This window comes from Podarcis bocagei (assembly GCF_964188305.1).
Source record: "Podarcis bocagei genome assembly, chromosome: 17".
Lineage (NCBI taxonomy): Eukaryota > Metazoa > Chordata > Lepidosauria > Squamata > Lacertidae > Podarcis > Podarcis bocagei.
Genome location: NC_138143.1, coordinates 20,773,988 through 20,801,553, shown reverse-complemented (window position 1 = coordinate 20,801,553; position 27,566 = coordinate 20,773,988). Strand labels below are relative to the sequence as shown.

General features: G+C 45.9%; 1 protein-coding gene across 1 annotated transcript in view; it reads left to right on the top strand.

Annotated features, from left to right (window-relative positions):
- The window catches only part of ACO1 (aconitase 1), a 53,862-nt gene that overhangs the window by 2,213 nt on the left and 24,083 nt on the right, over positions 1 to 27,566 (top strand). The window contains exons 2-9 of the mRNA XM_081176308.1: positions 11,542 to 11,660; positions 13,116 to 13,284; positions 20,480 to 20,617; positions 21,140 to 21,209; positions 22,254 to 22,437; positions 23,885 to 24,024; positions 24,803 to 24,974; positions 26,682 to 26,782. Coding sequence (XP_081032434.1) covers positions 11,564 to 11,660; positions 13,116 to 13,284; positions 20,480 to 20,617; positions 21,140 to 21,209; positions 22,254 to 22,437; positions 23,885 to 24,024; positions 24,803 to 24,974; positions 26,682 to 26,782 — 1,071 coding nt within the window. The 5' untranslated portion in view covers positions 11,542 to 11,563. The remainder of the gene's footprint in view (positions 1 to 11,541; positions 11,661 to 13,115; positions 13,285 to 20,479; positions 20,618 to 21,139; positions 21,210 to 22,253; positions 22,438 to 23,884; positions 24,025 to 24,802; positions 24,975 to 26,681; positions 26,783 to 27,566) is intronic.

Genomic DNA, 27,566 nt, shown 5'->3' with positions numbered 1-27,566 from the left:
TCAGTCTGGACCCTGGCGCCTGGCTAATTTCGGACATGGAACTCCCATCATCCCTGGCCGTTGGCCATACTGGTCTGGGCTGATGGGTGTTGTAGTTCAGCAGCTGATGGGTCAAAGGTTCCTTACCCCTGTTGTATATGCAGTAGCATTGGGAATTGTTTTTCCAGCTGGAGCTCACCAGAACTCAGATCCAGCACCTTTCAGGTGGGCACCATTGCCGTTTTGTTCGAAAGTGAAGCAGACTGCTTCAGGAGGTGGCGGGCTGTGCCCAACTGGAAGCGTTTAAGGAGAGACTGGCTGGTTATCTGTCAGGGATACTGTACCTTCCACAGTAGATACTGCAGGAGATATTATTTATTTACTGCGTTTAAAAAATCATACAAAAGAAATTAACAGCAGTGCAAAGAATACACAGTCCTGGCAGTGACAGGGGAACACTTTTACCCTTATTCTAGAATTTTGCTAGAAATACTAGCTTTCTTGTAATCTAACAGCAGACACAGTGCCTTCCCAGATTACACATAATCACACATTCGTTTTGCCTCTTCATTTTAGGTGAGGAGTGCTGTAACAATTTTCTCCCCACCCACCCACCCTCCCGCTGCCACTGTTGCCCATTGTCAATAAACTGGAATAATGTTTACAGTGTTTGAGGAGTGCAACATAATTCAAGCTTTTGCAACGTGGTGATACAATCCATCAAACTCTGTACAATGTGGTGCCAGGGTGTTGCAGACAGCCTGTTGTTGCAACCTGGTTTATCTGCAAGATTTGGTAATAAAAAATTAATAATGTACTCAGATCAAAACTCTCATGTGCAAGGCTACCCTTGTATTTTCCCAGTGTGCCAGATCATGCTGGTGTGTCCGGAGTTATAAAATGGCTCCCGTGAGGCCAGAGTGCCCATCCACAGAGAAGTCTGTCTTCTGTGTCTCTGTGTGATTCACTGCTTTGCTGCGTCTTTTTCCAACAAGCCTCTTCTGAGGGCAGGTAATTCTACCATGTGTTTGCAGTGGTTGTGTTAGGCCCATTCGCTCACTTGTGATGCAAGTATCGTTATCTGCCTTGAAGAAGTTGCCCTGTTCATGAACCACTGCTCAGGACTGTCATTCCTACATTCAAGATGTATGCCCAGAACAGTGATGCATGCAGATGCATGAGGATCCGGCAAGAATGAGCATAGGTAACCCCTCAAGCGGGGTTTGTGCAGGGTTTGAAATTAGCAGGGTGCCAGATGCATTTTGCGCTGAAAGATTCTCCATTTTTGAGCACCTCAAAAAGTCTGGGTTCCATTTTTTGTGCCTGGCTGACACTCAAGGATTACTGAAATGTATGTGCTTTGAAGCCTCAAAGTGTATGTTAAGGGGTTTAACAATAAAGAGTAGAGTGTTTTGAAAACTGAAGTATGGTACCAATATTTTTATTGTCAACACCAAATTAAAGGTAAAGTTAAAGGGACCCCTGACCATTAGGTCCAGTCGTGGCTGACTCTGGGGTTGCGGGGCTCATCTTGCTTTATTGGCCGAGGGAGGCGGCGTACAACTTCCGGGTCATGTGGCCAGCATGACTAAGCCGCTTCTGGAGAACCAGAGCAGTGCATGGAAACGCTGTTTACCTTCCCGCCAGAGCGATACCTATTTATCTACTTGCACTTTGAACTGCTAGGTTGGCAGGAGCAGGGACCGAGCAAAGGGAGCTCACCCCGTCACGGGGATTCGAACCACTGACCTTCTGATCGGCAAGTCCTAGGCTCTGTGGTTTAACCCACAGCGCCTCCTGCGTCCCAACCCCAAATTAAACATGTATTAATAATTTTCGCTAAAAATGTGATATTAACAATTTGTCGCTTATGTGAATTGTGTATTAATTTACGCTTATCAAAATAATAAATAAAAAGTTTTGCTAGCCGTATGCAACCTCTCCCGGGCAGCGGGATGAAGGCTCCCCCAAGAGCCACACACACTCTCCACGCAGCTTTTTAAAGGGAGCGCTGAGCAGAGCCTCCCACCTGCATTCGCTCCGTAAGACGCACACATATTTCCCCTTACTTTTTAGGAGGGGAAAAGTGCATCTTATAGAGTGAAAAATACAGTAATCCTGGAAACCGGCAAAGAGAGCATATGATCCTCTGAAACTTAAAGTGGGGTTGGAGAGGACATTTGCTATGAAAACCAAAGTATTTTTTTTGGGGGGGGGGGAAGGAGTTCCCTTTGTCCATAAACAAACACTATTATGGCTTACCTAGAAAGAAGCTATCCCATCTCCTAAAACAGCCATCCCTAACTTGGCAGCAGCCAAATACTTAGGCAGTGGCGTAGCGTGGGGGGTGCCAGGGGTGCCGGCTGCACCGGGTGCAACATTTGGGGGGGGCGCGTTTGGCCGGCCCTCCTCGAGGAAGCAGGAACCCCACTGTCCTCGGACCTCCTCCGAAGGCTGGCGGTGGGGCGGAGAGACCTCCTCCCGCCGCCAGCCTTCGGGAGGCTGCTCCGAAGCCTGGCGGTGGGGCGGAGAGACCTTCTCCCCACACCAGCCTTCGGATGGATGCTCCGAAGCCTGGCGGTGGGACGGAGAGACCTTCTCCCCGCACCAGCCTTCGGAAGGCTGCTCCAAAGCCTGGCGGTGGGGCGGAGAGACCTTCTCCCCGCGCCAGCCTTCGGATGGCTGTCCTGAAGACTTGTGGTGGGAGCAGTGGCGTAGCGTGGGGGGTGCAGGGGGGGCCTGCCACACCTGGCGCAACATCTGGGGGTGGCGCGGAAGAGACTCGAGTGCTAAAATCCACGGGTTAGGGGGCGCAAATTACTTGCCTTGCCCCGGGTGGTGAGAACCCACGCTACGCCACTGTACTTAGGACTCCAACGCCCATCATTCCTGACTTTTGGATAGCTGAGGCTGATGGAAGCTGTAGTCAAAAACATCTGTTGAGTACCAGGTTGCAGCTGAGAAAACAATCTGTAACAAATCTGTTCCTCAGGTTTCCTAGAACGAAGGTCTGGTAGGCAAATAAAATGACATCTGGACCGATGTAAACCTTTTGTAAATGTTAGCCATTCACCATTCACCAACCGTCGCTTGGTATTTCTCAGGTGTTGTTGCCAAAGAGAAGTGTGAGCACTACGCTTTTGCCTTGTGGTCAACAAGAAAGCCTTGTAAGAACCTTGTTCAAAACATCTGCACCATACATTTAAAGCTTCACCCACCCTGTAAAGAATCCTGGGAACTGCGGGAATTCAGAGAGGAAAACTGCAGTTCCCACAATTCTTTGCGGGGAACCGTTGTGCTTTAAACACATGGTTCGGATGTGACAAGTTCAGGGGTTGATGTGAAGGCGGAAAAAGAGCACACGGGTACCTCGGTTTTTCAGTCGAAAAGCAACACATCTGTGCTTTGTGACATCAGAAAAGGCCATATTTAGGGCAACGTTCAGAGCTACTGTGATCTGGATTAAATGCATAAATTGGCTGCTGTCAAATCTCTAATCTCTTTGTGAATGCTTTCCCCTGGAAACAGAGAAACATTTACATGCTGAAATTTACAAAGTTACATAACGGTGGGGTTTTTCTTTTTTCTTTCTTCAGTTTCTGCCTGGTTGTCAAGGCTTTGGAGGAAACCTACAGGCAGTGCAATTTAAAAGTTCAGTCGTGGTTCATCTGGTATCCCATCATAGCTATGTACAGTAGGAAGCGACTTCCTTTTATTTCAGGGGATCATATTTCTGAAGAGTGAAACTCGTAAGAAACTTTGTGGTGTGGAGCGCTTCTGTTCACTGTGGCTGCCCCAGCCATGTCCTCTTCATGATACAGTGGTACCTCAGGTTAAGAACTTAATTCGTTCTGGAGGTCCGTTCTTAACCTGAAACTGTTCTTAACCTGAGGTACCACTTTAGCTAATGGGGCCTCCTGCCGCCGCCGCCACACAATTTCTGTTCTCATCCTGAAGCAAAGTTCTTAACCCGAGGTACTATTTCTGGATTAGCGGAGTCTGTAATCTGAAGCGTCTGTAACCTGAAGCGTCTGTAACCCGAGGTACCACTGTACTCCATTCCATTCTCCCTCGCACCAGCATCCCATTGCCTCTAAGCACACTCAGTCCTCATTGGGCTGCTTTGAGAGTTCCCCACTCCTCTTAAGGATTCCCCCCCTACATATTTTTTTTCTATCTCTGCAAACCTACCCCCTCACCCCCGGGTCTGCTGGTGTCTACTTCTTGTGCATGTGTGGTGCCATTGTGGCCCTATAAGTAACGGCGCTCTGTCCTGAACGTTGGAAATAGAATGAATTTTTCATATTATTTCAAGTAAGTGCCTATCTGTTGGTTACTTGTACTGCAGGATTTTACTCGCCCTGTGGTGAGACCGGGAAAGAACCTTATCCAGTCCCTAGTTCCCATTGCTGTTAACAGAAATGAACAACTGGACTGGGGAGATTCTGTGTTCATTATAAGCAAAGGCTGCTCATTCCTACTCATAGAGAAAATGGGGAAGGAACTGCAAAGTGTATCCCTAATTTCGCTGCAAGTAGAGAGGGACGCGGGTGGCGCTGTGGGTTAAATTACAGAGCCTAGGACTTGCTGATCAGAAGGTCGGCAGTTCGAATCCCCGCGACGGGGTGAGCTCCTGTTGCTTAGTCCCTGCTCCTGCCAACCTAGCAGTTCGAAAGCATGTCAAGTGCAAGTAGATAAATAGGTACCACTCCGGCGGGAAGGTAAACAGTGTTTCCGTGCACTGCTCTGGTTCGCCAGAAGCGGCTTAGTCATGCTGGCCACATGACCCGGAAGTTGTACGCCAGCTCCCTTGGCCAATAAAGCGAGATGAGCGCCGCAACCCCAGAGTCAGTCACGACTGGACCTAATGGTCAGGGGTCCCTTTTCCTTTACCTTTAGAGAGGGGGGCAGGACAGGAGGTGGGGCAGTACAAAGTGAATAAACAGACATGGGGCATGGAATTAAGGTTTAAACCTTACTATATTAAGATCTCATTTTTAAACGTTAGGTTCCCATTATCATGAAGCAACTGCATATATATGCCAATTAAGGGCAGTGTCTCTAATGGAGATAAAGTGATTTAAATACAGTAGTAATCAAGATTAAAGACTTTGCTGTGTAGATTAAATCAGTTTGCGAATTACTTCAGCTCCTCTTCGCTGTTGAAATTTCTTGAATTAGTAGGCTTGCAAAATCTCACCCAGTGTTACTCCAACCCCTTGTACTAAAGGTAGGTATTGCCCTCCTTGCCAAATATCCTTAAGGGAATGACCAGGTACCAGGATGCAACCTTTGGAAATCATATGCATATTAAACTAGCTCTTTGCTAAAATGCCAAGAGGCAATTTGGGCATAGTGCCATATGTAAAGCCATCTTGCCCCCAAATGGCAATGAGACATTCTATTTAGGCAACGACAACCCTGTTTTAAGGAGCCTTTTGGCACCTAGCTTATATATCTGAGTTTCTAACACTCACTAAAATATCTGGAGGGCATCAGTTTGGGGAAGACTTGGCTAGATCCTCTTGTTGCGTGTCAAGACCCCGAGGCCTCCCTCCTATGTAGAATAATAACACTTTGACACCGTATACAGTGGTACCTCGGGTTACATACGCTTCAGGTTACATACGCTTAAGGTTACAGACTCCACTAACCCAGAAATAGTGCTTCAGGTTAAGAACTTTGCTTCAGGATGAGAACAGAAATCGTGCTCCGGCTGCGTAGCAGCAGCTGGAGGCCCCATTAGCTAAAGTGGTGCTTCAGGGTTAGAAAAGTTTCAGGTTAAGAACAGACCTCCAGAATGAATTAAGTACTTAACCCGAGGTACCACTGTATAAGGTTAAATGGACAAATCTAGGACATAACTTTATTGGTTACAGAACGTGAACAGTACAGTCATACCTCATGTTACGTTTGCTTCATGTTGCGTTCTTTCAGATTACATCCTGCAGCGACCCAGAAGTACCGGAAAGGGTTACTTCTGTGTTTCGCCGCTCGCACATGCGCAGAAGCGCTAAATCACGGTTCTTGCATGCGCACCTGCACTAAATTGCACCGCGCACCTGTGCAGATATGCCACTTCAGGTTGCTCTCTTTTCATGTTGCGAACTGGCCTCTGGAACGGATCCTGTTCGCAACCAGAGGTACCACTGTATTGGCTTAGGCATTGGCTTGAACGGCGATATCCGACTCCTGCTCGACATGCAGGAAATCTCACAAGGGTTAACCACCAGTAGGGGGAGGCCTGTTGATGCACATCAACTCAGAGCTTCCCCCAGAGTCACTGGAAGGTCATGCCATGGCCCTAGTCTCCACCCGGGCTTCGGACAGGAACCATGGAAGCAGGACAGGAACCGTGGAAGCGGGAGCCAAAAAGGAGGACTCCCTGGCCACGTGGCTGCTTTAAATGGGGTAAGCCACACCCCAGCCACCCGGATTGGCTGGCTGGGGGCCACAATGTGGCCAGGGACATCCCGGATGACACGGGAGCCAAGGCCAGACCCTGCTGTGTGTGGAAACCACGAGGTCTGACTGCAACATCGCCCCACCCAGAAGAGGAGCGGTTTTCTCCTGAACCAAGAAATTCTAACTACAGTGTTGCAAACATGATCCGTGCGGGAAGCACGTTCACAACCCGCAGCGCTGCATCTGCTCACGCATGGGTCGCGATTCAGCGCTTCTGAGCACGCAAAAAGCGTGATTTAGCGCTTCTGTGCATGCACAAGCGCCAAAACCTGGAAGTAACCCGTTCCGGTACTTCTGGGTTCAGTGCGGTGCGCAACCCGAAATCACGCAACCAGAAGCGTCTGTAACCCAAGATATGACTGTGCTGATTCAGGCCAGCAAAGCAAGTGTTCTTTTATCCAGAATCCCAGAATTTAGAGGGAAATGGTGCAAACTGATGAGCAATGGGGTTTGCCTTTTCGAAAGATTTCTTTTACACTGGTACCTCGGGTTAAGTACTTAATTCGTTCTGGAGGTCCGTTCTTAACCTGAAACTGTTCTTAACCTGAAGCACCACTTTAGCTAATGGGGCCTCCTGCTGCCGCTGCACCGCCGCCGCCCGATTTCTGTTCTCATCCTGAAGCAAAGTTCTTAACCTGAAGCACTATTTCTGGGTTAGCGGAGTCTGTAACCTGAAGCGTATGTAACCTGAAGCGTATGTAACCCGAGGTACCATTGTATGCCCCTCAGGGTCCTTTCCAACTGTACAATTCTATTACAGTGGTACCTTGGGTTAAGAACTTAATTCATTCTGGAGGTCCTTTTAACCTGAAACTGTTCTTAACCTGAAGCACCACTTTAGCTAATGGGGCCTCCCACTACCGCTGCACCGCCGCCGCCCGATTTCTGTTCTCATCCCGAAGCAAAGTTCTTAACCCGAGGTACTATTTCTGGGTTAGCAGAGTCTGTAACCTGAAGCGTATGTAACCTGAAGCGTATGTAACCCGAGGTACCACTGTATTTTTACTAGGCGAGAGGTTTAACCATTTGCCCAAATATCCCAGACGCTTCCTCCTGTTTCTTCATTAGATCATAAACACCCTTAAAGCTTCTATTTCTCTGGCTGTTGGCTTGGCTTTGGAATAAGCTTCTGCACTGAATGGCATCTATTCACTGCAGAGCAAGTTTGTAAGTAGCATGGTGTCTGCCGTGTAAATGGTCTGCCTGTTGCAGCACTGGGACTGTATAATCAGAAGAACGAGTAATCAAAGGCATCATTCTGCCTGGGCTATAATGGTGCCGTTGCTCCTCTGCGGTGGAAAATTGGGAAATGTATAGAATTCATTTATGTTTAAGAACCAGATGTCAAGACAAACTGCGTAGATCTTTGCTGCTTTTTGAGGCTGGTGGCAGAATCCCACCTTTTCTCTCTAGAGCTGGATTTGCAGCCACTGTAAAATACAAGGGAACTTGTGAAACAGTTTTTGCAACAAATGAACTTTGCTCCACATACCTTTATCCTGGTGCCCTGATGTTTATACTTTGTGGAATATAACTTGTCTCTCGTTATGCAAATAATACCTTGGAACAGGGACGTAACTTAAATCTCCTCTCACGCTCACAGCATAACCATGTTACAATGTTATTTTAGGAAGCTCTTATTAAAGTGGCAGTTAATTCCATGTGTAAAGCCAAGCAAAATAATCAACAATTTACCAGCAGAGCTCAGGTTTATCCTGGGTTCTACTTTTCAAGGGATATTTAGCAATCTATAACCTGGTTGAAGGGACGCAGGTGGCGCTGTGGGTTAAACCACAGAGCCTAGGACTTGCTGATCAGAAGGTCGGCGGTTCGAATCCCCACCACGTGGTGAGCTCCCATTGCTCGGTCCCTGCTCCTGCCAACCTAGCAGTTCAAAAGCACGAAGTGCAAGTAGATAAATAGGGACCGCTCTGGCGGGAAGGTAAAGGGTGTTTCCATGTGCTGCTCTGGTTCGCCAGAAGCAGCTTAGTCATGCTGGCCACATGACCCAGAAGCTGTCTGCGGACAAATGGCAGCTCCCTTGGCCTATAGAGCGAGATGAGCGCGCAACCCCAGAGTCGGTCACGACTGGACCTAATGGTCAGGGGTCCCTTTAACTTTTAACCTGGTTGTAAATAGACACCCACCTCACCTGGCTGCTGGCTTAAATCGGGGTTGCAAAACCTGTGACCCTCCAAATGTTGCTAGACTCCCAACTCCTATCAGCCCCAGCCCAGCATATCCAATGGCCAGGTCATGATGGGAGTTGTAGTTCAGCAGCAGTATAAATGATCTGACATGAAGTGACATGTCTGCTGCATTTAATTCTCTCCCCTCCCCACCAAATTTTGCAAGTGTATGTAGGTGGAGTTCTTGTTTATTCTAATGCAACCTGGTTTCTGTGACTGGCTGCTGGCAGCCTCAAGTCAGCACAGATTTGTGGGTGTTTGCACAACTGCTTAGTTTCTCTCTTCTTTCTTGATGGATGACTTGGTTTCCGCCAGCTCCTGTTTGGAGAAGCAGCAACATGAATGACAGCAGATAACCATTAAGTTAAATGAACTGGCGGATTCTGTGCATTTATGGGCACCATGCCCTTCTGCAGTCTTTCAGTGAAAACCAGGAATATCATACATATTCCAACAATTCTCCAATGAAAATAGGGACGTCCCATTCCATAATGATAATATTACTTTTTTTTAGTTTTTATTAGGTTTTATTAAGAGTTTCAATGTAACAAATTATTAAAACAAATCATCTCCATTATTTTTCTCCCCCTTCCCAAAAAAACCCTCCCCCCTCCCCCCAAGACTTCCCTCAGTTCCTCGATCTGATTTCTCAATACATGTTATTCTCTGCATATTGTAAAATTATATAAATCCTAAAATTATCTGTCTGTTATGTTAACAATCAATAAATTTGTGTATGTTTATTCAAAACCTGCCAAGGAGCCCAATTTATTTTGTTGTCTTTTTAAGTACAGTGGTGCCCCGCAAGACGAATGCCTCGCAAGACGGAAAACTCGCTAGACGAAAGAGTTTTCCGTTTTGGAGGTGCTTCGCAAAACGAATTTCCTATGGGCTTGCTTCGCAAGACGACAATGTCTTGCGAGTTCCTGCTGGTTTTTTTCCCTTCCCCACCTTTTTCTAAGCCGCTTATCAGCTGATCCGATCAGCAGATAAGCCACTAATAGCGCTAATCCGCTAATCCTTCAATGGGCTTGCTTCGCAAGACGAAAAAACCGCTAGACGAAGAGAATCACAGAACGGATTCTTTTCGTCTTGCGAGGCACCACTGTAGTTTGTAAAAAGTTCCCATTCTTCTTTGAAGTCACAGTTGTCCTTGTCTCGCAATTTGTATGTCAGTTTCTCCAGTTCTGCATAGTACGATAATATTACTATTTATACCCCACACATCTTACTGGGTTGCCCCAGCCACTCTGGGCAGTGTCCAACATAGATATAAAAACATAGTAAAATATTAAACATTAAAAAAACACCTTCCCTATACAGGATTGCTTCGGGAGTCAAATAACTCCACACCCTCCAACATTTCTCCAATGAAAATAGCAACATCCTAAGTAAAAAGAGGGACGCAGGTTACACCACAGAGCCTAGGGCTTGCCCATCAGAAGGTTGGAGGTTTGAATCCCCGCAACGGGGTGATCTCCCGTTGTTCAGTCCCTGCTCCTGCCAACCTAGCAGTTTGAAAGCATGTCAAAGTGCAAGTAGATAAATAGGTACCGCTCCGGCGGGAAGGTAAACGGCGTTTCCGTGCGCTGCTCTGGTTCGCCAGAAGTGGCTTAGTCATGCTGGCCACATGCTGACTGTATGCCAGCTCTCTCGGCCAATAAAGCGAGATGAGTGCCGAAACCCCAGAGTCGGTCACGACTGGACCTAATGGTCAGGGGTCCCTTTACCTTTAAGTAAAAACAGGGCATTCTTGGAGGGTCTGGGATGTTTCCTCTGTTAGTTTGCAGTGGTATGGAACCCTGAGAAAAACACATGCTTAACCAGCCCCCCCCACTCTGTGAGGATTTCCTTTCCAAAATATGCCCCCCACCAAGATGCCCCAAACTGTTTATTCTCTTGCTATGCTTCTCTAGTTTTTATTATTATTATAGCTTCCCTGTGTTCCTAATGCTCATGGAACCTTCTAATTTGGAGATTTAAGTAAATGTATAATTTCGCTTGACAGAGGTGTTCAGGCTGACACTGAAACAGTTTTGAAGATTGTGTTTAGAAAAGACTGCAGAGGCACTTTGCAAGTTAAAAAAAAGGTAAAGGTACCCCTGACCATTAGGTCCAGTCGTGGCTGACTCTGGGGTTGCGACGCTCATCTCGTTTTATTGGCCGAGGGAGCCAGTGTACAGCTTCTGGGTCATGTGGCCAGCATGACTAAGCCGCTTCTGGCGAACCAGAGCAGTGCACGGAAATGCCGTTTACCTTCCCGCCGGAGTGGTACCTATTTATCTACTTGCACTTTGACGTGCCTTCGGATTCGAACCGACGACCTTCTGATCGGCAAGCCCAAGGCTCAGTGGTTTAGACCACAGCGCCACCTGCGTCCCACTTTGCAAGTTAAGAAGCACCAAATCAAGTGTTGAGCCCAGTGATGTGAGAGATGCACCAAAGGTAGGCAAGAAATAAGGCAGGGAATAAAGAGAGGGAACACCTTCTAAGGTGTACTGGAAATATTTGGAGGTGTGTGTGTGGAAAGATGCCCTGCTGTTTCTATGCTTCCGTTTTTATATTTCCAAAGGGATTTTTGAGAGAACTGTCTGTTAAAACTGATGAACTGGTTTGCAATTTATGTAAGAACTGCAATTTTTAGAAAACGTAGTGAATGTGTAATCTGACTATATGCTGGTTATTCCAGATTTGTACATATAAGGCCTTGGTCTTTGGCACCTGAGATGCATGTTATTAGGACCCATCCTATTCCTGTGACTGTAATTTGTTTTAAAATGTTTTTAATACTGAATTTTAAACCTACCCGGGACCTGATGGTGAAGGGACTAATATATCGAATAAATAACAATAAAAGTTAAACTTGCTCCAGCTTTTAACTTGGCGTGACCCCATCTTGTATTTGCAGTGACTTCCAAGATATTTCAGCCATGAGCAACCCTTTTGCGCATCTTGGGGAACCGCTGGACCCAAGCCAGGCCACAAAAAAATTCTTCAATTTGAACCGTCTGGGAGACCCAAGATATGGTACGTTGGTTACATTCAGAGGGAGTTGCTCCCTGTAAGAAAGTTGGTTGGCAGTTGTGGCTTTCGAGGCAGTTCACATATGCACGCACATCACTTGATTGCTCGCGCTTATGCTTTGGACGAGACATATCATGTGATTTGCAAACAGAAGGTTTCTGGTTCCAGTCCCTGGCATCTCTGGTTAGGAGGCTGTCTGGTAGTGGGACTGGCAGGGCTGTCTTTAGCAGATGCGGTGCCAGGGTGCAAATATCCACCCAGTGCCCCCAAATTACCACGGATAGTGTTGGGGGGGCGCAACTCTCCTCCATGCCGCTGCGGGAGAGTGATCCCTGCAGAGGCTTGGGAGTGAAGTTGCGCCCCTCCCAAGCCTCCGCGGGAGGAGAGCGAAGCTTCCCTCCCCAGCCTCCTCAGGAGGAGAGCGATCCCTGCAGAGGCTTAGAAGGGAAGCTGTGTGTCTGCCAGCCATATGGGGCACAGTTGGTGGGTGTGCAGGGAAAGAGGAGGCCGCCAGCAAAGCTGCCCAACTCCCCCACTTGCTGGGGTGCCCTGGCGCAATGCACCACTAAGCCCCATGGGAAAGACGGCTCTGGGGACTGGGCTTGGAGAGCTGCCACTCTCTAGCTCGCTTGTGGAGCACCTGCTTTGCATGGAGAAGGTTCCAGGTCCAAACCCAGGTATCTCCAAATAGGACTGGGAGAGACCCCTGTCTGAAATCCCGGAGCACTGCTAATCTGATTGGTTTAGATGGACCCAGTGGTCTAACTTAGTGCAAAGTAGCTTCCTATGTTCTTCACATGTGTGCAGAAGTTGCATATGATGTGGCTGCATGGGTATTTTTTAAAAAAGTACAGTCGTACCTTCACTGTCGAATGGAATCCGTTCCGGAAGTCCGTTTGACTTCTGAAAATGTTCGACAATGAAGCCGTGGCTTCCGATTGGCTGCAGGAGCTTCCTGCACGCAACTGGAAGCCATGGAAACCATGTCAGACATTTGGCTTCCAAAGAACGTTCACAAACCGGAACATTCACTTCCGGGTTTGTGGCGTTCGGGAGCCAAAATGTTTGACTCTCAAGGCATTCGGCTTCCAAGTTATGACTGTAAATGTGTATTTGTTTGTATTTATAGTTAAAAATAATTCTACATAGCTTTTCATCCAGAATCTCAAAGTGGCTTATGAAGAAAGAAAGAAAGAAAGAAAGAAAGAAAGAAAGAAAGAAAGAAATCTCCATAATGGTGGTCTGTGTAGTATTAAAGGGAGAAATGTGTCTCTGAATGTGTAGCTACCATGCACCAAGGAACTGTGGTTAGTTGTGACTTAGAAGTTTCGAGCTACAACTTCTCCCCACCAACAGAATGGAACCTCCTTTTCGCTATATTACAGTTTAAGCTCCTTACATATGTACCATATAGCTTTAGTCTCCACATGCTTCTAACAGAGGTTCTTTCCTTCCCAGAACGTTTGCCGTTCTCTATCAGAGTGTTGCTGGAGGCCTCAGTCCGCAACTGTGACGAGTTCCTGGTAAAGAAGGGAGATGTTGAAAACATCCTAAACTGGAACGTGATGCAACACAAGAACATCGAAGTGCCATTTAAACCTGCCCGAGTTATTCTACAAGACTTCACGTGAGTTGTATTGTGTTCCCCCCACCCCCCATTTTTGTTTTAATCTAAGGTGTTGCCACAGTTTAGGAGCAGAGTCATTTTCTAGAGAGATAAGGGTCATTTGGGAGAAGTACATCTGAGAGAATTTTAGTACAGCAAATTAGAGTGAGTTTTGCAACCCTCATAGCATTAGGGGGGCTGGAGGCTGCAAGAAGATCAAACCGATCCATTCTGAAGGAAATCAGCCCTGAGTGCTCACTGGAAGGACAGATTCAGAAGCTGAGGCTCCAAAACTTTGGCCACCTCATAAGAAGAGAAGACTCCCTGGAAAAGACCCTGATGTTGAGAAAGATGGAGGGCACAAGGAGAAGGGGAGACAGAGGACAAGATGGTTGGACAGTGTTCTCAAAGCTACCAGCATAAGTTTGCCCAAACTGCGGGAGGCAGTGGAAGACAGAAGTGCCTGGCGTGCTCTTGTCCATGGGGTCACGAAGAGTCGGACACGACTAAACGACTAATCAACAACAACGACAATAGCATTAGGGGGTATATCCAAAGAAATTGTCCCATTAGCAGAAGGAGGTCTACCTGTGCAACAGGAATTCTTCTCCCTGTACCCCCTCAGATCTATTCTAGGGGTTCCCCCCAACCTTCTGGAGCGGATTTGGAAGAGAGGAATGGGGCATGCGAGGAGAGGGAGAGGAAGCCCTATTGTCCAGGCAGAAGCCATTGCGCTAACAGGACAACTTCATTGGATACAACCAGTGGCGTAGCGTGGGTTGTCAGCACCCGGGGCAAGGCAAGTAATTTGCGCGCCCTAACCCGTGGATTTGCGCCCCCTAACCCTAACCCCCAGATGTTGCGCCTGGTGCGGCCGGCCCCCCCTGCACCCCCCACGCTACGCCACTGGATACAACCCTAGGCTGTCCCTGGAACAATGTTCTTCTCAGCACATGAGCAGTACTCCAGCAGCACATAATGAGAATGTTGTGCAACTGCTATTGGTGTGCGCAGATTGGATTTTCAGCAAGCTGCGCCAAATGGATGTAATAAGAAAAGTTGTGTCGACCAATGCGCATATCACTCAGTGCTTGCTGGCAACAGCCATGTGGCCTCCTAGCTTATGCCTGTCAGAGCAGGAGCTCTGCACAAATGGACTTGAATGTTGTTCAGGCAGTAGCTGTTCACTGATGGCTGTCATCTGACCTGGCCCTAGGAAAGCTTTTTTCAAAAGAAGCAACCAGTGAAAAGCGCTACATTTCTCCTTGCTTGTAGAGCAGTGTTCTCTTAAGTGGGGAGTTGGAATGCAAGCTTAATCCAGATCTCAGACTAAGGTGGAGCCCACAGTTGGTTCCACCAGCACCATGACTGTGCAGGAGTCTCCAGCAAGCCTCCTGCCATCCTTTTGTGCATCAAAATTGTGGCTGGGAAGGGAATTGTCTCTGACCTTGTGCAGAGGCACAATGTGGAAGGCAGAGATAAGAGGAAGTTTAAAGTCCTGACAGCTGCAAGTTTTGGCATGGTTACCAAGCCTAGTCGAAAATTACAGACTGCTGAATTTCAGCAAACTTTCCTTTAGACACACACCTTTCCTTTCCCGCCTGGTTTTCAGGTCTCTTTCAATGATTAACATTAATTGTATTCCTTAGTGACCTTTGTATTGAGGTACATACTGCAGACTGGGATTATGAAGAGAGAGAAGGAAAAGACAGAGAGAGATTACCGTACATTTTGTGCAGAATCTGTTTGTTGTAAGAAAAGAGAGGCTGTTGCGCTTGTGCGCACACACAAACACACAATGAAAATCAAAATTTAGTCCAGAAATTCTATCGCAGGCTTTCCCAAACTTGAATTTCCATCTGTTTTTATACTACAGTTCCCATCATCCCTGACCACTAGTATTGTTAGCCAGGGATGATGGGAGTTGTAGTCCAAAAACAGCTGGAGACCCAAGTTTGGGAAACCCTGTCCTAGAGTAAGCAGTAAAGCATAATAATGAACCCCAGTTATTGTTGTTGTTGTTCTAGAAAACAGTGGTCCTGAGATTACCTGTATTTTTCGCTCTATAACACACACGTGACCATAACACGCACGTAGTTTTTAGAGGAAGAAAATCTGTAGGCATGCCACCCATAGGCATTCCCTCCATAACACGCACAGACATTTCCCCTTACTTTTTAGGAGGAAAAAAGTGAGTGTTATGGTGCAAAAAATACGGTATATGTATTACTAATTTTACTTCGATACCTGTTCTTGATCCTCTTTCTTAATTTTAATGAGATTTAAGCTTGTGAGCTGTTTTTGTTTAAAGACACTTCTTTGCATCCAGCAAACTCTCCTGTCCTTTTTGAACCTGCACCTTCCAACATAGTAACTAGGAAGGTTTGCAGTAAATGACTAGGGGATTGTGATGCAAGTTTTTAAAATGCAAGCCTGTTCTGCAACAATTGTGGGCCCATGTTTAGTTATCCGAAAAATGGAAAGTGAGCAAGGTCCCAATCAAAGAGGACCGGCAACTTAAATTGACAGAATATGCACAACTTGCAGATTTAACATATAGAGCAAGAAGAACATAAAGTACATTTAAAGAAGATTGGAAAACAATTATTGAATATATGGAAAATAACTGTATACAGCTGAAAGTGCTGGCAGCATTAAGATAAATTCAACAGAATATTTTTTTTTTATGGATATAAGAGTGGGAAACTGATTTGAATTATTACACTAAAATGTGCAGGTATGTATGATATTTAAAATGAACCATGGAAAGAGAAGAAGGGAAGTCATTGGATATTTTAAAGTTTGTAAAATGTTTATTTGAAATTGTAAAACTGAAAATTTAATAAAAAATTATTTTGTATATACACACACTATATATATATATATATGTATGTATATATATATATGCAAACCTGAAGTTAGCCAATCTGTTCCTTGGTATGGCAATCTGTTCTCTCCCAAACTGGGTTTGCAACAGACTGTATTGAGTTAGAAAGATAAACAGACGCATAGATACGTCATTTGAATTGAGAGTGTGTTTGTTCTTGGAACCAGAGGTTCAAAGATTGCAGGGAAGGTTGCCAGTGTCACTGTGGTCAAGGCGTCCATTTCAGATTCAACCTGTATTTCCAAAGCAATGCTTAAAATCAGGGCTGGAGGTTTCTTTCCATCTTTCCATTTGCATTTTCATATATATATATATATGTATGTATGTATGTATGTATGTATGTAAAGGTAAAGGGACCCCTGACCATTAGGTTCAGTCGTGACCGACTCTAGGGTTGCGGCGCTCATCTCACTTTATTGGCCGAGGGAGCCGGCATACAGCTTCCGGGTCATGGGGCCAGCATGACTAAGCTGCTTCTGGCGAACCAGAGCGGTGCATGGAAACGCCGTTTACCTTCCCTCTGGCGTGGTACCTATTTATCTACTTGCACTTTGACGTGCTTTCAAACTGCTAGGTTGGCAGGGACTGAGCAACGGGAGCTCACCCCGTTGCGGGGATTCGAACCGCCGACCTTCTGATCAGCAAGTCTTAGGCTCTGTGGTTTAACCCACAGCGCCACCCGCATATATATATATATATATATATATATATATATATATATATATATGCAATAATTTGCATGTATACCTACAACGGTGAGATTGTGTTATTGTAGATTGTGCATTCTTTCCATATGGAGTTCCAGAATACGTGTGACCCAGTATGCATGGAAATTCCTCCCTTTCAGATATTTGTGCTACACATGCAGACTCCCAAGGAGAGGAACTGCTCAGCACAGTCCATATCCTGCTCACATGATCTTAACCATGTGAAAATGGCTCAAATAGGGCTGCAGCCTACTGATCCCCCTGGAACCACACACATTCCCAAGCATGGTTCGCCGTGATGAAGGCTTCCCAAAATAGTGGTCCCTGTTTGTTTTCCACCAAAGACCTTCTGAGTAGGTCTGTCCTGGGTAAAAAAAACAGGGGTGGGGTGGGGAATGCATTGCATTGCTAGAATATAGGTATAGTAGAGTAGCAGAACTACTGGTTTGTGTTCCAAGTCTGACTTAGCTTGTTGTGTGGTCTCAAGGAAACTCATAATGAGCTTTTTGAAATGATTCCAGCTCTGCTTTATCTAATCTGAAATAGATGTTTGGTAGACATGCCAAACATCCCATGCAAAAGTTTTCGTTTAATTGTTGCTTGTACCCCTCTAACAACGAATGTAGGACTAACTCATCAAACAACGGAATTGTTAGCAGCTTCTTTTAGAAGCTGTAATAATGGCACAGTGATCTTCTAAAATAAATGGCAGCAACTGTTTTTGTGGGGTTTGGGTGAGTATATAATACTCTCTCCTAACTTTAGTCAAGGAAAGGATTCATGTGCATAATTGGCAGTGGTAGAACTCAAAACCTGTGATCTGTTGGAGTGACTTTCTGATACGCTGTCATAAAACAGCTTCCTGAGGAAATAGATCTGAAGGTCGGCGGTTCGAATCCCCGCAACGGGGTGAGCTCCTGTTGTTCGGTCCCTGCTCCTGCCAACCTAGCAGTTCGAAAGCACATCAAAGTGCAAGTACATAAATAGGTACCGCTCCGGCGGGAAGGTAAACGGTGTTTCCGTGCGCTGCTCTGGTTCGCCAGAAGCTGCTTAGTCCTGCTGGCCACTTGACCCAGAAGCTGTCTGCGGACAGACGCCGGCTCCCTCGGCTAATAAAGTGAAATGAGCACCGCAACCCCAGAGTCGGTCACGACTGGACCTAATGGTCAGGGGTCCCTTTATCTTTACCTTTACTATCTGGTTTATTTTCCATACCGGACTAGAACTTTTCTTCACCCTAGTTTGACCTTTTTACCATGAACTCATTTTGTGATCTGCATCTCCAGAATTTCACCACCACAAGCCTGCTGAGAGATGCAAAGTCCAAAACAAAGTATCCTTCAGGAGAATCACAAAAAGGCTTAGATCTTTTTGTACTACTGCCTGGTTGATTGGGATGAAGACTCGGTCTGGCAGGAGGGAGAGCATGGGAATGAGGACGGTGGTCAGGAGCTTGCGTTGAGCCAGCTTGGGAATCAGTGGCAGCTATAGAAATGGATTTTGAGGCTATCTGGTTGCCTCTTCTGACCACCTTCCTCATTCCTCTGCTCCTCCTCCTACCAGACTGACTCGTCATCCTAATTGGCAGAGCATTTGGGGGCATAAGCAGCATAGGCATAAGCAATGGATTCCCAAGCTGGTTGGGTAGGAGGAAGATGAATGGTGGTAGTGTCAGCCAACCTGGGGATCTAGATTACAGAGACAGGGAGCTGGCATGCTGCAGGGGCAGCTAAAAGATGTTCTTTCTGTCCTCCACTGCTTGACTGGACTGCCTATCCATCACTTCTCGTTGCCCAGTAGTTTGAAGTGCCACCTCTCTGTGGCCCAGCACAGCTGACAGGGGCTGGACTGAGGAGGGATGGTGGGAACAGCCTCTCCTCTCTCTGCAGCTTCCCAAGAAGAGGAGGACAGTATAGATTTAGAACAGCGGTTTGCAGAAAGGCATAGTTCAGAGGCAAAAACCTGGGGAAAATAGGGGAGAGCAGCAGAAAGAAGAAGCACTAGGGGAGAGACAGTTAACAGACTCAGTGTCTCTTGAAAGACAGCCCGTGTGGTGTAGTGGTTAAGAGTGGTAGACTTGTAATCTGGTGAACTGGGTTTGCTTCCCCGCTCCTCCACATGCAGCTGCTGGGTGACCTTGGGCTAGTCACAGTTCTCTGAAGTCTCTCAGCCCCACTCACCTCACAGAGTGTTTGTTGTGGGGGAGGAAGGGAAAGGAGATTGTTAGCCACTTTGAGACTCCTTCGGGTAGAGATAAAGCAGGATATCAAATCCAAACTACTACTACTACTACTACTACTACTACTACTACTACTACTACTACTCTTCTCCTCCTCCTCCTCCTCCTTAGCATCCCTGGCCCCCCTCTCCCAGATCCAGGCATGCCTTGAGAGTAGCAGAACAGAAAACTCAGAGGCAGAAAGCACAGATCAGCCGGCGCAGGGGTGACATAGAATAGGAGGGACTGAGAGGGTGGGACTTGGAGCAACACCATTATCTAAGAGAGATTACATTCCTTTGTCTTGGTAAGAACTCTTCTTGGTTTTCTGCTTCTTGGCATCCCACCGTGGGAGGGATAGGATTCCCTGAAGCCCTGACAACAGCATGATGGCATGCTTGCATTTTTATGCAACATGGAAAATACATTGTTAAGGCCACAGGCTCAAATTTTGGGTCACATTTTTTAAGATGTGTCCTTCATTTTGAAGAAAAACAACAACAACATTGGGGACCTGATCCAGAACCTCCTCCCAGTCGAGATCGGGGCGTTGCACCAGTTTCTTGCTTCCACTTGCCCCAGAAAGTGATGTTTACTGCAACCACCACCTGTAATTTGAGGTGGTGGTTACAGTGCTACCATGTTGAGTGCTGGCAATGGATCTGCTGAACAGTGAAAGTTATACATTTAAACTTGCATTCTTGGGCAGATAGGTTGCCGTGCCCCAACCATTGGGAAACCACATATAATCAATATGTGCATTTTAGAGCAGAGATCAGAGGTCTGGTGCCAACCATAGTTTGCCAGTTTAGGTATCGCAGTAAATTTTGCTTAGCATTAACCTTCAAACTGAAAGTGAAACTGCAAGGGAGGAGGGAGGAGGGAGAATATGAGCACATAGCTTATTTGTTTGGTAAATTATCCATAGTGAGTTAGGCTGAATTGACACTTATATAAAAAGCACTGTGAAAATCCTTAAAAAAAACACGTTTAAAAATATATATGGAATTTACCATTAGCTCACCAGCACCATCTAATGTCACATTTGTATAATGCACCTAAAACATTATATTTGTAGCTTTATAGCTGAGTCTCCAGTTTAATTCAAGTGTCCTTTTCATAGAATTAGAGAACTGTAGGATTGGAAGGGACCCCCGAAGGTCATTTAGGAATCTCAGCTCAAAAATCCCATTTGTTGTTGTTGTTGTTGTTGTTGTTGTTGTTGTTGTTGTTGTTGTTGTTGTTGTTGTTTTCCAGCTCTGGACCTCTGTACGTTGTTGCCTTTTAATATTTTTTCTTTCTTTGTGTGTGCTTGGCTTTAAGATCTCATTTGCAAAACAGCACAGCACCTGGGCTGCTAATTTATATACACTTTCTTCCTTTCCCTTCCTTCTTCCGTTGCAGCGGTGTCCCAGCAGTGGTGGATTTTGCTGCTATGCGTGATGCTGTGAAGGCTCTGGATGGAGACCCGGAAAAAATCAACCCCATCTGCCCTGCTGATTTAGTAATTGATCATTCCATCCAGGTTGACTTTAATAAAAGGTAAGGTATGGCAATAGAGTTTATGTCCAGCAGGATATTTTTTTTTAAAAAAAGGGGAGTAGGGGGTGGGGAAAACAAGAAACATATGCAGAAACCCAACAGAGAGTTAGGCACAGGACATTTTCAAAGCACTGAACCAATTTTGACAGCTCAACATAAGAAGAAGATATGTTATCCCCGTCCTTCCATCCCCTGCTGCTGATATAATTAATGTTTTAGAACCCTTTCCATCCCTCTTACATTCAGGCTAGACCCTGCCAAATATGCCTACATTCAGCATGGAATTAGCACTTGAGCCAGACAGTAGGAATTACTGCAAAAGCTCCTTAAGCTCTCTTCACCGCTTGTTTCTAGCTCCCTGGTGCATGGTAATTAAAGAGCATAAAACAGCTGAGCTCAATAAATAACAAACGTTCTTGTTTCTTGCTCTCCCTCACATTTTTTTTGCCCACACACGTTGGACCTTGTGAAGCATCCTCTTAAAGGTGTACCGCTCTGATAACCCACATATTTTGTTTGCAGGCCAGACAGTTTGCAGAAGAATCAAGATCTGGAGTTTGAGAGGAACAAAGAAAGATTTGAGTTCTTGAAGGTACAGCAAAAGAGTCCCCATTTGTGCATGAATTGGGAAAAGCAGAGCTTGGCTCTGGTACAGGGATTGGGGAGCCCTGTGGTCTCCACATGCTGCTAGACTCAAACTCCCATTAGCCTCAGCCAGCATGGCCAGTGGTCAGGGTGATGGGAGATGAAGTCCAGCAGCTTCTTGAGAGTCGCAGATTCCCTTCCCCTTCCCAGTGGTCACCAGGGAAAAGAGCATGTCACAGGGTGGGCTGACTGCTGACAGTCCGTGCGGTTTAGGAAGTGAAAATGGCTACACTTCTGTCTTGGAAGATGCAACTGGGCAAGGAAGAAGTCTAAGTCCTGTAAAGACCATGGCCCCATAGAAGAAGGGACCAGACAACTGGGGTTGGGGGAGAAACAAGCAAGTGTTCCCTGACCACCAATTTAGAGTTGTTATTGGTTTTGCCTTGACTGATGTTGCCAAGTTTATCTTCTAAACATGCGTGGAAACACAAGTGTTAAGTTGTGGGTGAACATATCAGACGACACAGCGATTCTTCAAACAGCTCTTGTTTATTCACAGGCCAGAACAGAACTGAACTGAAGGGCTCAGTCAGCCTGCTTATATAGAGCTCAGTACCATGTTACTGTAACAACTTTCTAAAACTATCCAATCACTGAATGTCACTTTCGATCCTTCATTTGCATAACTATCTACAGTATCCCCCTGCTGGCCCAGGGTGAGAACTTCAGTAAATAACACCAAGGGATCAGATTTTTGACTTTGCAGTTTCTGGGGCTGGCATTTGAGCCCAGAATCCATCCATCACAAGGCTGACTTGGGTGGCTTTCATTTTGCTGCCTTGATTTTACAGTTGCTGCTTTCAAAAATAGTGGGGCCCTAGCAGCCTGTGAGGTGGGGCCTGGGGTAAAATCTTCTGCTTAGTGATCTTCCAACCCCCCCACCCCCAGTACCAGATAACAGGTTTTTTTATGCTCAGACCCACACAATGCTGCCAAGATCTTTCTTTGGCTAAGTCTAAGAGAGAGCGCCTCTTCCGTTTTGTGTTTTCAGTGGGGCTCCCAAGCCTTCCAGAACATGAGGATTATTCCCCCGGGCTCTGGGATTGTCCATCAAGTGAATCTGGAGTATCTGGCAAGAGTTGTCTTTGATCAGAGTGGATACTATTATCCAGACAGCGTGGTGGGCACCGATTCACATACCACGATGATTAATGGCTTAGGCGTCCTTGGCTGGGGTAAGTGCCCTTGAACTTGATTGACCTATTCAGTGGTTTGGGTTTATGTTGAGTTGCAGGTAAACAGAGTTCTGTTTCTCTCTCCCTTCCCCGTCCCAAATAAATGATCATTAGAACTACCTGAAAACTCTTGTTTTAAAAATGTTTGAAAAGGACTGCTGCAAAAATGCCCAGACGAAGATGGGGACATTTGGACCAACCTTTGCATTTAAAAACACCAAACCGCATTTCTCTTAACTACATTTAAAGCAATTACATGTTCCCTCCGTACAAATCTATGCACAACATTAGCGGCAGAGACCTCCCCAAAGATTAAATCCACAGAAGATTAAAATCCAATTGAAAACCCACCTAATACCAGTCTAATCCCTACCATTTAAGGAGAACCCAAACAGCAAAGTTAATGTTTCTGAGGAATGTTCAGACTTGGTGCTGGCCAAAGGTTTTACTCTCTTTCCAGTTCCAAATGGGGGTTTGCGGTGCTTGTGTTTCCCCTGAAGGTGTAAAAGGATTGTCTGATCAGCTAATAAATTGTCTACATGCAGACAATGCAACTGGATAAACCTTTTTAAGACTTTGCAGTTTTGCTTTAGGTAATTTCAGTGCAAAGCGGGAGCTGTTTGCTGTAGAATATACCGTATTTTTCGCTCCATAGGACGCACTTTTTCCCTCTTAAAAACTAAGGGGGAAAGTCTGAGTCCTATGGAGTGAATGCAGGGGGGAGGCAGGCAGGAAAAGCCCCCAAGCACACAAGCTTCGCGCAGCTCTTGCGGGCTTTTCCCCAGGAAGGAGAAGGGACCTCCGCTCCCCGACCTGTTTTGTGGGCTGGGGTCGGGGGAAGCTTGGGCTTCCCCCGCCCCCAGCCCCGCAGCTAAAAAGGAGAAGCCTGAAGCCCCCGGAGCGCAGCGCGAACTGCCGCTGCACTCAGGGGGTTTCAGGCAGCTCTCTGCAAGCCTTTGGAGCACAGCACTGCGCTCAGAAGGCTTGTGGATAGCCGTCTGAAGCCTGGAGAGGGGGAGGGGTCGGTGCACACCGATCCCTCTTGCTCTCCAGGCTTCGCTGGAGAGGCGCTGCACAGTTTTCCCTCTCTGCGCAGCGCCCCTTCAGCCAAGCGGGAGGAGAAATGGAAGGGGCTCCGTTTCTCCTGCCGCTTCGCTGAAGGGGCGCTGAGCAGAGAGGGGGAGAATTTTTTTCCTGTTCTCCCCCTCCTATGGTCCGGTGCGTCCTATAGAGCGAAAAATACGGTAATAAGTATATCCACGAGCACTTCATCCATCCCTGCTCGCATGGCAATGTTGGCAGCAATCCTAGACAGCCTATCTGCTCTGTTCCATTGGAATTTTCTTTCTCTCTGTGATGTTGTTTCCCTTGAAGCTCTATATCCTTCTTGTTTGTCATCAGGCAGTGAGACAGTTGCATTTAATGCTGTCTTTGTCCTCGTTGGCAGGCGTGGGGGGAATTGAAGCAGAAGCGGTGATGCTGGGCCAGCCAATCAGCATGGTGCTTCCTGAGGTGATCGGCTACAAATTGATAGGTAGCCCTCAACCACTTGTCACATCCACTGACATTGTGCTCACCGTTACCAAGGTAATCATGTGGTGTGACACCACGATGGCCAAAATCACTGTTGTCCATTTTCTAGAGATTTGATCTTCCCTTAATTCCAGAAACATGTCTATCATAGATGGGGGGCAGGGGAGCAGAGAGGGTGCCATTACTTCCGTAGTGGGCAGAAAATAGATCTGGATCTACCATTAGATCTCTGGCTTATTTGCAGTAGATCGGAAAGGATTTCTGACCCCCGTTTGTGTTTAACAATGGCAGCATGGAAATTACGCTTCCCTCAATTATACTGAGATAACCAGGAGTGAATATTTGTGTGGAAGGGTTATGAGCTATATTAACTTCTGATGCTCAGAGCTAATTTCTGGGCTCAGAATGATTTGATTTTAAGTCTTTCGCATCAGGGTCTATTGGTAGATCTCATGTTTCCTACTAAAAATCAAAATAGATCCTGCAAGCCTGATGTCTATGTACCGCTGTCCTTCATCAGGTGGAGCAAACTGGCCTAAGAGCATGAGCTATGAGCCTAGAAACTCTCCCCTTATTCACAAATTAACTCGGTGACTCAACCTCTTCCAACCCTCAGTCTGCAGTACAGAGTTGATGATAATTGTTCTACCTTATAGAGCCATTGTAGGGATTACTGAGATAAACTAGCACAACGACCGCTTGAAAATTTTTAAGCGGTAGCCAGTGGAAAGCTGGCTAAGATTGGGATGCTGGCAGCTTTTGAGTTTGTGCTCTTTTATTAGAACACAATTTATATCAGACGGTTCTAAGTGCAGTTTTTAATCTGTTACAGCACCTCCGCCAGGTTGGGGTCGTGGGTAAATTTGTTGAGTTCTTTGGGCCTGGGGTGACTCAACTGTCCATCGCTGATCGAGCCACCATTGCCAACATGTGCCCGGAATATGGAGCAACTGCTGCCTTTTTCCCAGTTGATGAAGTTAGCATCAAGTACCTGCTTCAAACAGGTGAGTGTCAAACAGGTGACAAAATTCAGGGAGACACTTGGACACTTGAAATAGAGAAAATGGATCTGCTGGGTTTATGATAAGTTGGACCGAGTGCTTTTAACTCCAGCATGTGCAAACTAGTGTCAATATCTGTATGGCCCATTCTGCATATAATGACAAGCCATGGTTTGCCATTTTGAGAAGGAGCAGGTAACAATGCCCCCCCCACCTTGCATATTACAGGAGGAAGTGAGATGAAAAACCTCCAGCTGAGGTTTGCAATAAAACTGCAGTTTCCTGTTGGCACCCGTATAAGGCAAACTGTGGCCATAGTTTGTTGGTTATCCTGATTCATGAACAAACTATAGATTGCACAAGCTACAGTTTGCCATCTTTCAGATGAGGTTTGTTAGAAAAGCTAATTGAAAAAATATCTTGTTTCCTCTTCATGCACAAAGAAGGGGAGCAGACAGTGTATGATACTTCCTTCTTCCAGTAATAGAAAAACTATGGCTTGTTGATACATCTGAACTGGGTCAATATTTACTGCTTTTTGTGCCTTAGAAGAAAATGAAATAATGGAGGGGTTTGTCCTTTAGTATTGTTTATGATCTGATCAGGTGATTGAAAGTGGTTTAATTCATCACTTTGAAACCTCAAATTTACACACATTCAGAGAAATACGAAATGCACATACAGTCGTACCTTGGAAGTTGAGCAGAATCTGTTCCAGAAGTCTGTTCGACTTCCAAAACGTTTGGAAACCAAAGTGCTGCTTCTGATTGGCTGCAGGAAGTTCCTGCAGCCAATCAGAAGCGGCGGAAGCCCTGTCAGACATTCGGGTTCCAAAGAACGTTCACAAACCGGAACACTCACTTTTGGGTTTGGGAGCCAAAACATCAGAGTACCAAGGCATTCGGGATCCAAGATACGACTGTATTATCACCATCATCATCATCATTATTATAATTTGTACACCGCCCTTCATCTGTACATCTCAGGGTGGTTCACTGTCATCAAAAAAACCAAAATAGGGATATGTGTTCAGATCATACCGTTTCCACTATTTTTTAAAAAGGGATTTCTTTGTTTGATGAGGCAAATAATATAACCTGTCTTGTAACCCTGATCGATCTATTTTGAAGTCACCTTAAAAAAATAAACATATGTGTTATTTAAATAAGAGCCTCTAAAGAATCCATAGCCCTAATATGTGACACTGAGGCATCAATAAAGGTAAAGTTAAAGCGACTCCTTTAGGTCCAGTCGCTTTATTGGCCAAGGGAGCCGGCATCAATAATCCTATTAAATCATAGATTTGGGAATATTAAGGACATCTCTGCATATAAAGAGCAGAGTAAACAACAGGCAAGATCCTCCGTCACAACCATCCACTTCCATTTTTAGTCATGGCAAGAATTTTGCATACAAAATGAAATGCTGATATAGACAATGAAATGTTTTATTTATAATTCCCAATACTGTGCGTTCACTGGCATTATGAACTCAGCTCAGAAGCGGATATCTTTTTGTGTTCTTATATTGTTAACCACCCTGCAATCCTCAGATGACGGGGAGCATACAAATTTAATAAGTAACAATATTAATAATCTTCTATTCAAATCCTACATGGCGACCTAAACATTCGATTGTGGAATTCTAAGTTGTTGTCTTTGTGCTTGTTTGATATGCTGCAACTTGATTGGCTCTTTCCATCTGCTTTAGGCCGTGATGAAGATAAGATTAGGCACATAAGAAAATACCTTGAGGCTGCAGGAATGTTTAGAGATTTCAGTAACTCGTCGCAGGATCCCGATTTTACACAGGTGGGTTTGCTTGACTTGACACCTTCCTCAAATGAGCATTCAGGCCTTTTGCCTCTCAGTCTTAATAAGGTCCTACCAACCACTTGTGAGACCTGATAAAGGCACTTTGAATTTGGCCCAGAAACTATTAGGCAGGCAGTGAAGTTGAGCCAGGATTGGCGTTATATGCTCAAACTGTCTTGCTCCAAAGAGCAACCTGTCCTCTGAATTCTGCACTGGCTGAAGTTTCCAAACTGTCTTCAGAGGCAGCCGCACATACAATGTGTTGCAGTAATCTAACCTAGAGGTTACCAGAGCACAGACAACAGAAGTTAGGCTCTCCCTGTCAAGACAGGGGCGCAGCTGGGACACCAACCAAAGCTGGTGGAAGGCACTCTGTACTAGGGCTGGGCGATGATATATCAATATATCATCCAAAACCGGTTTGAAGTCCATATCGTGATATTGTTTTCATAATTTTTGACCTGGCAATATATCATGAATCATGATGTGTATGAGTTTGCGTGTTATGCAAAAATCATGATGTGGGGAACCCATTGAAGCCAGCAAATGCCTCTACATAAAAGGTAAAGGGACCCCTGACCATTAGGTACAGTCGTGACCGACTCTGGGGTTGCGGCGCTCATCTCGCTTTACTGGCCGAGGGAGCCGGCGTGCAGCTTCTGGGTCATGTGGCCAGCATGACTAAGCCACTTCTGGCGAACCAGAGCAGCACACAGAAATGCCATTTATCTTCCGGCCAGAGCGGTACCTATGTATCTACTTGCACTTTGACGTGCTTTGG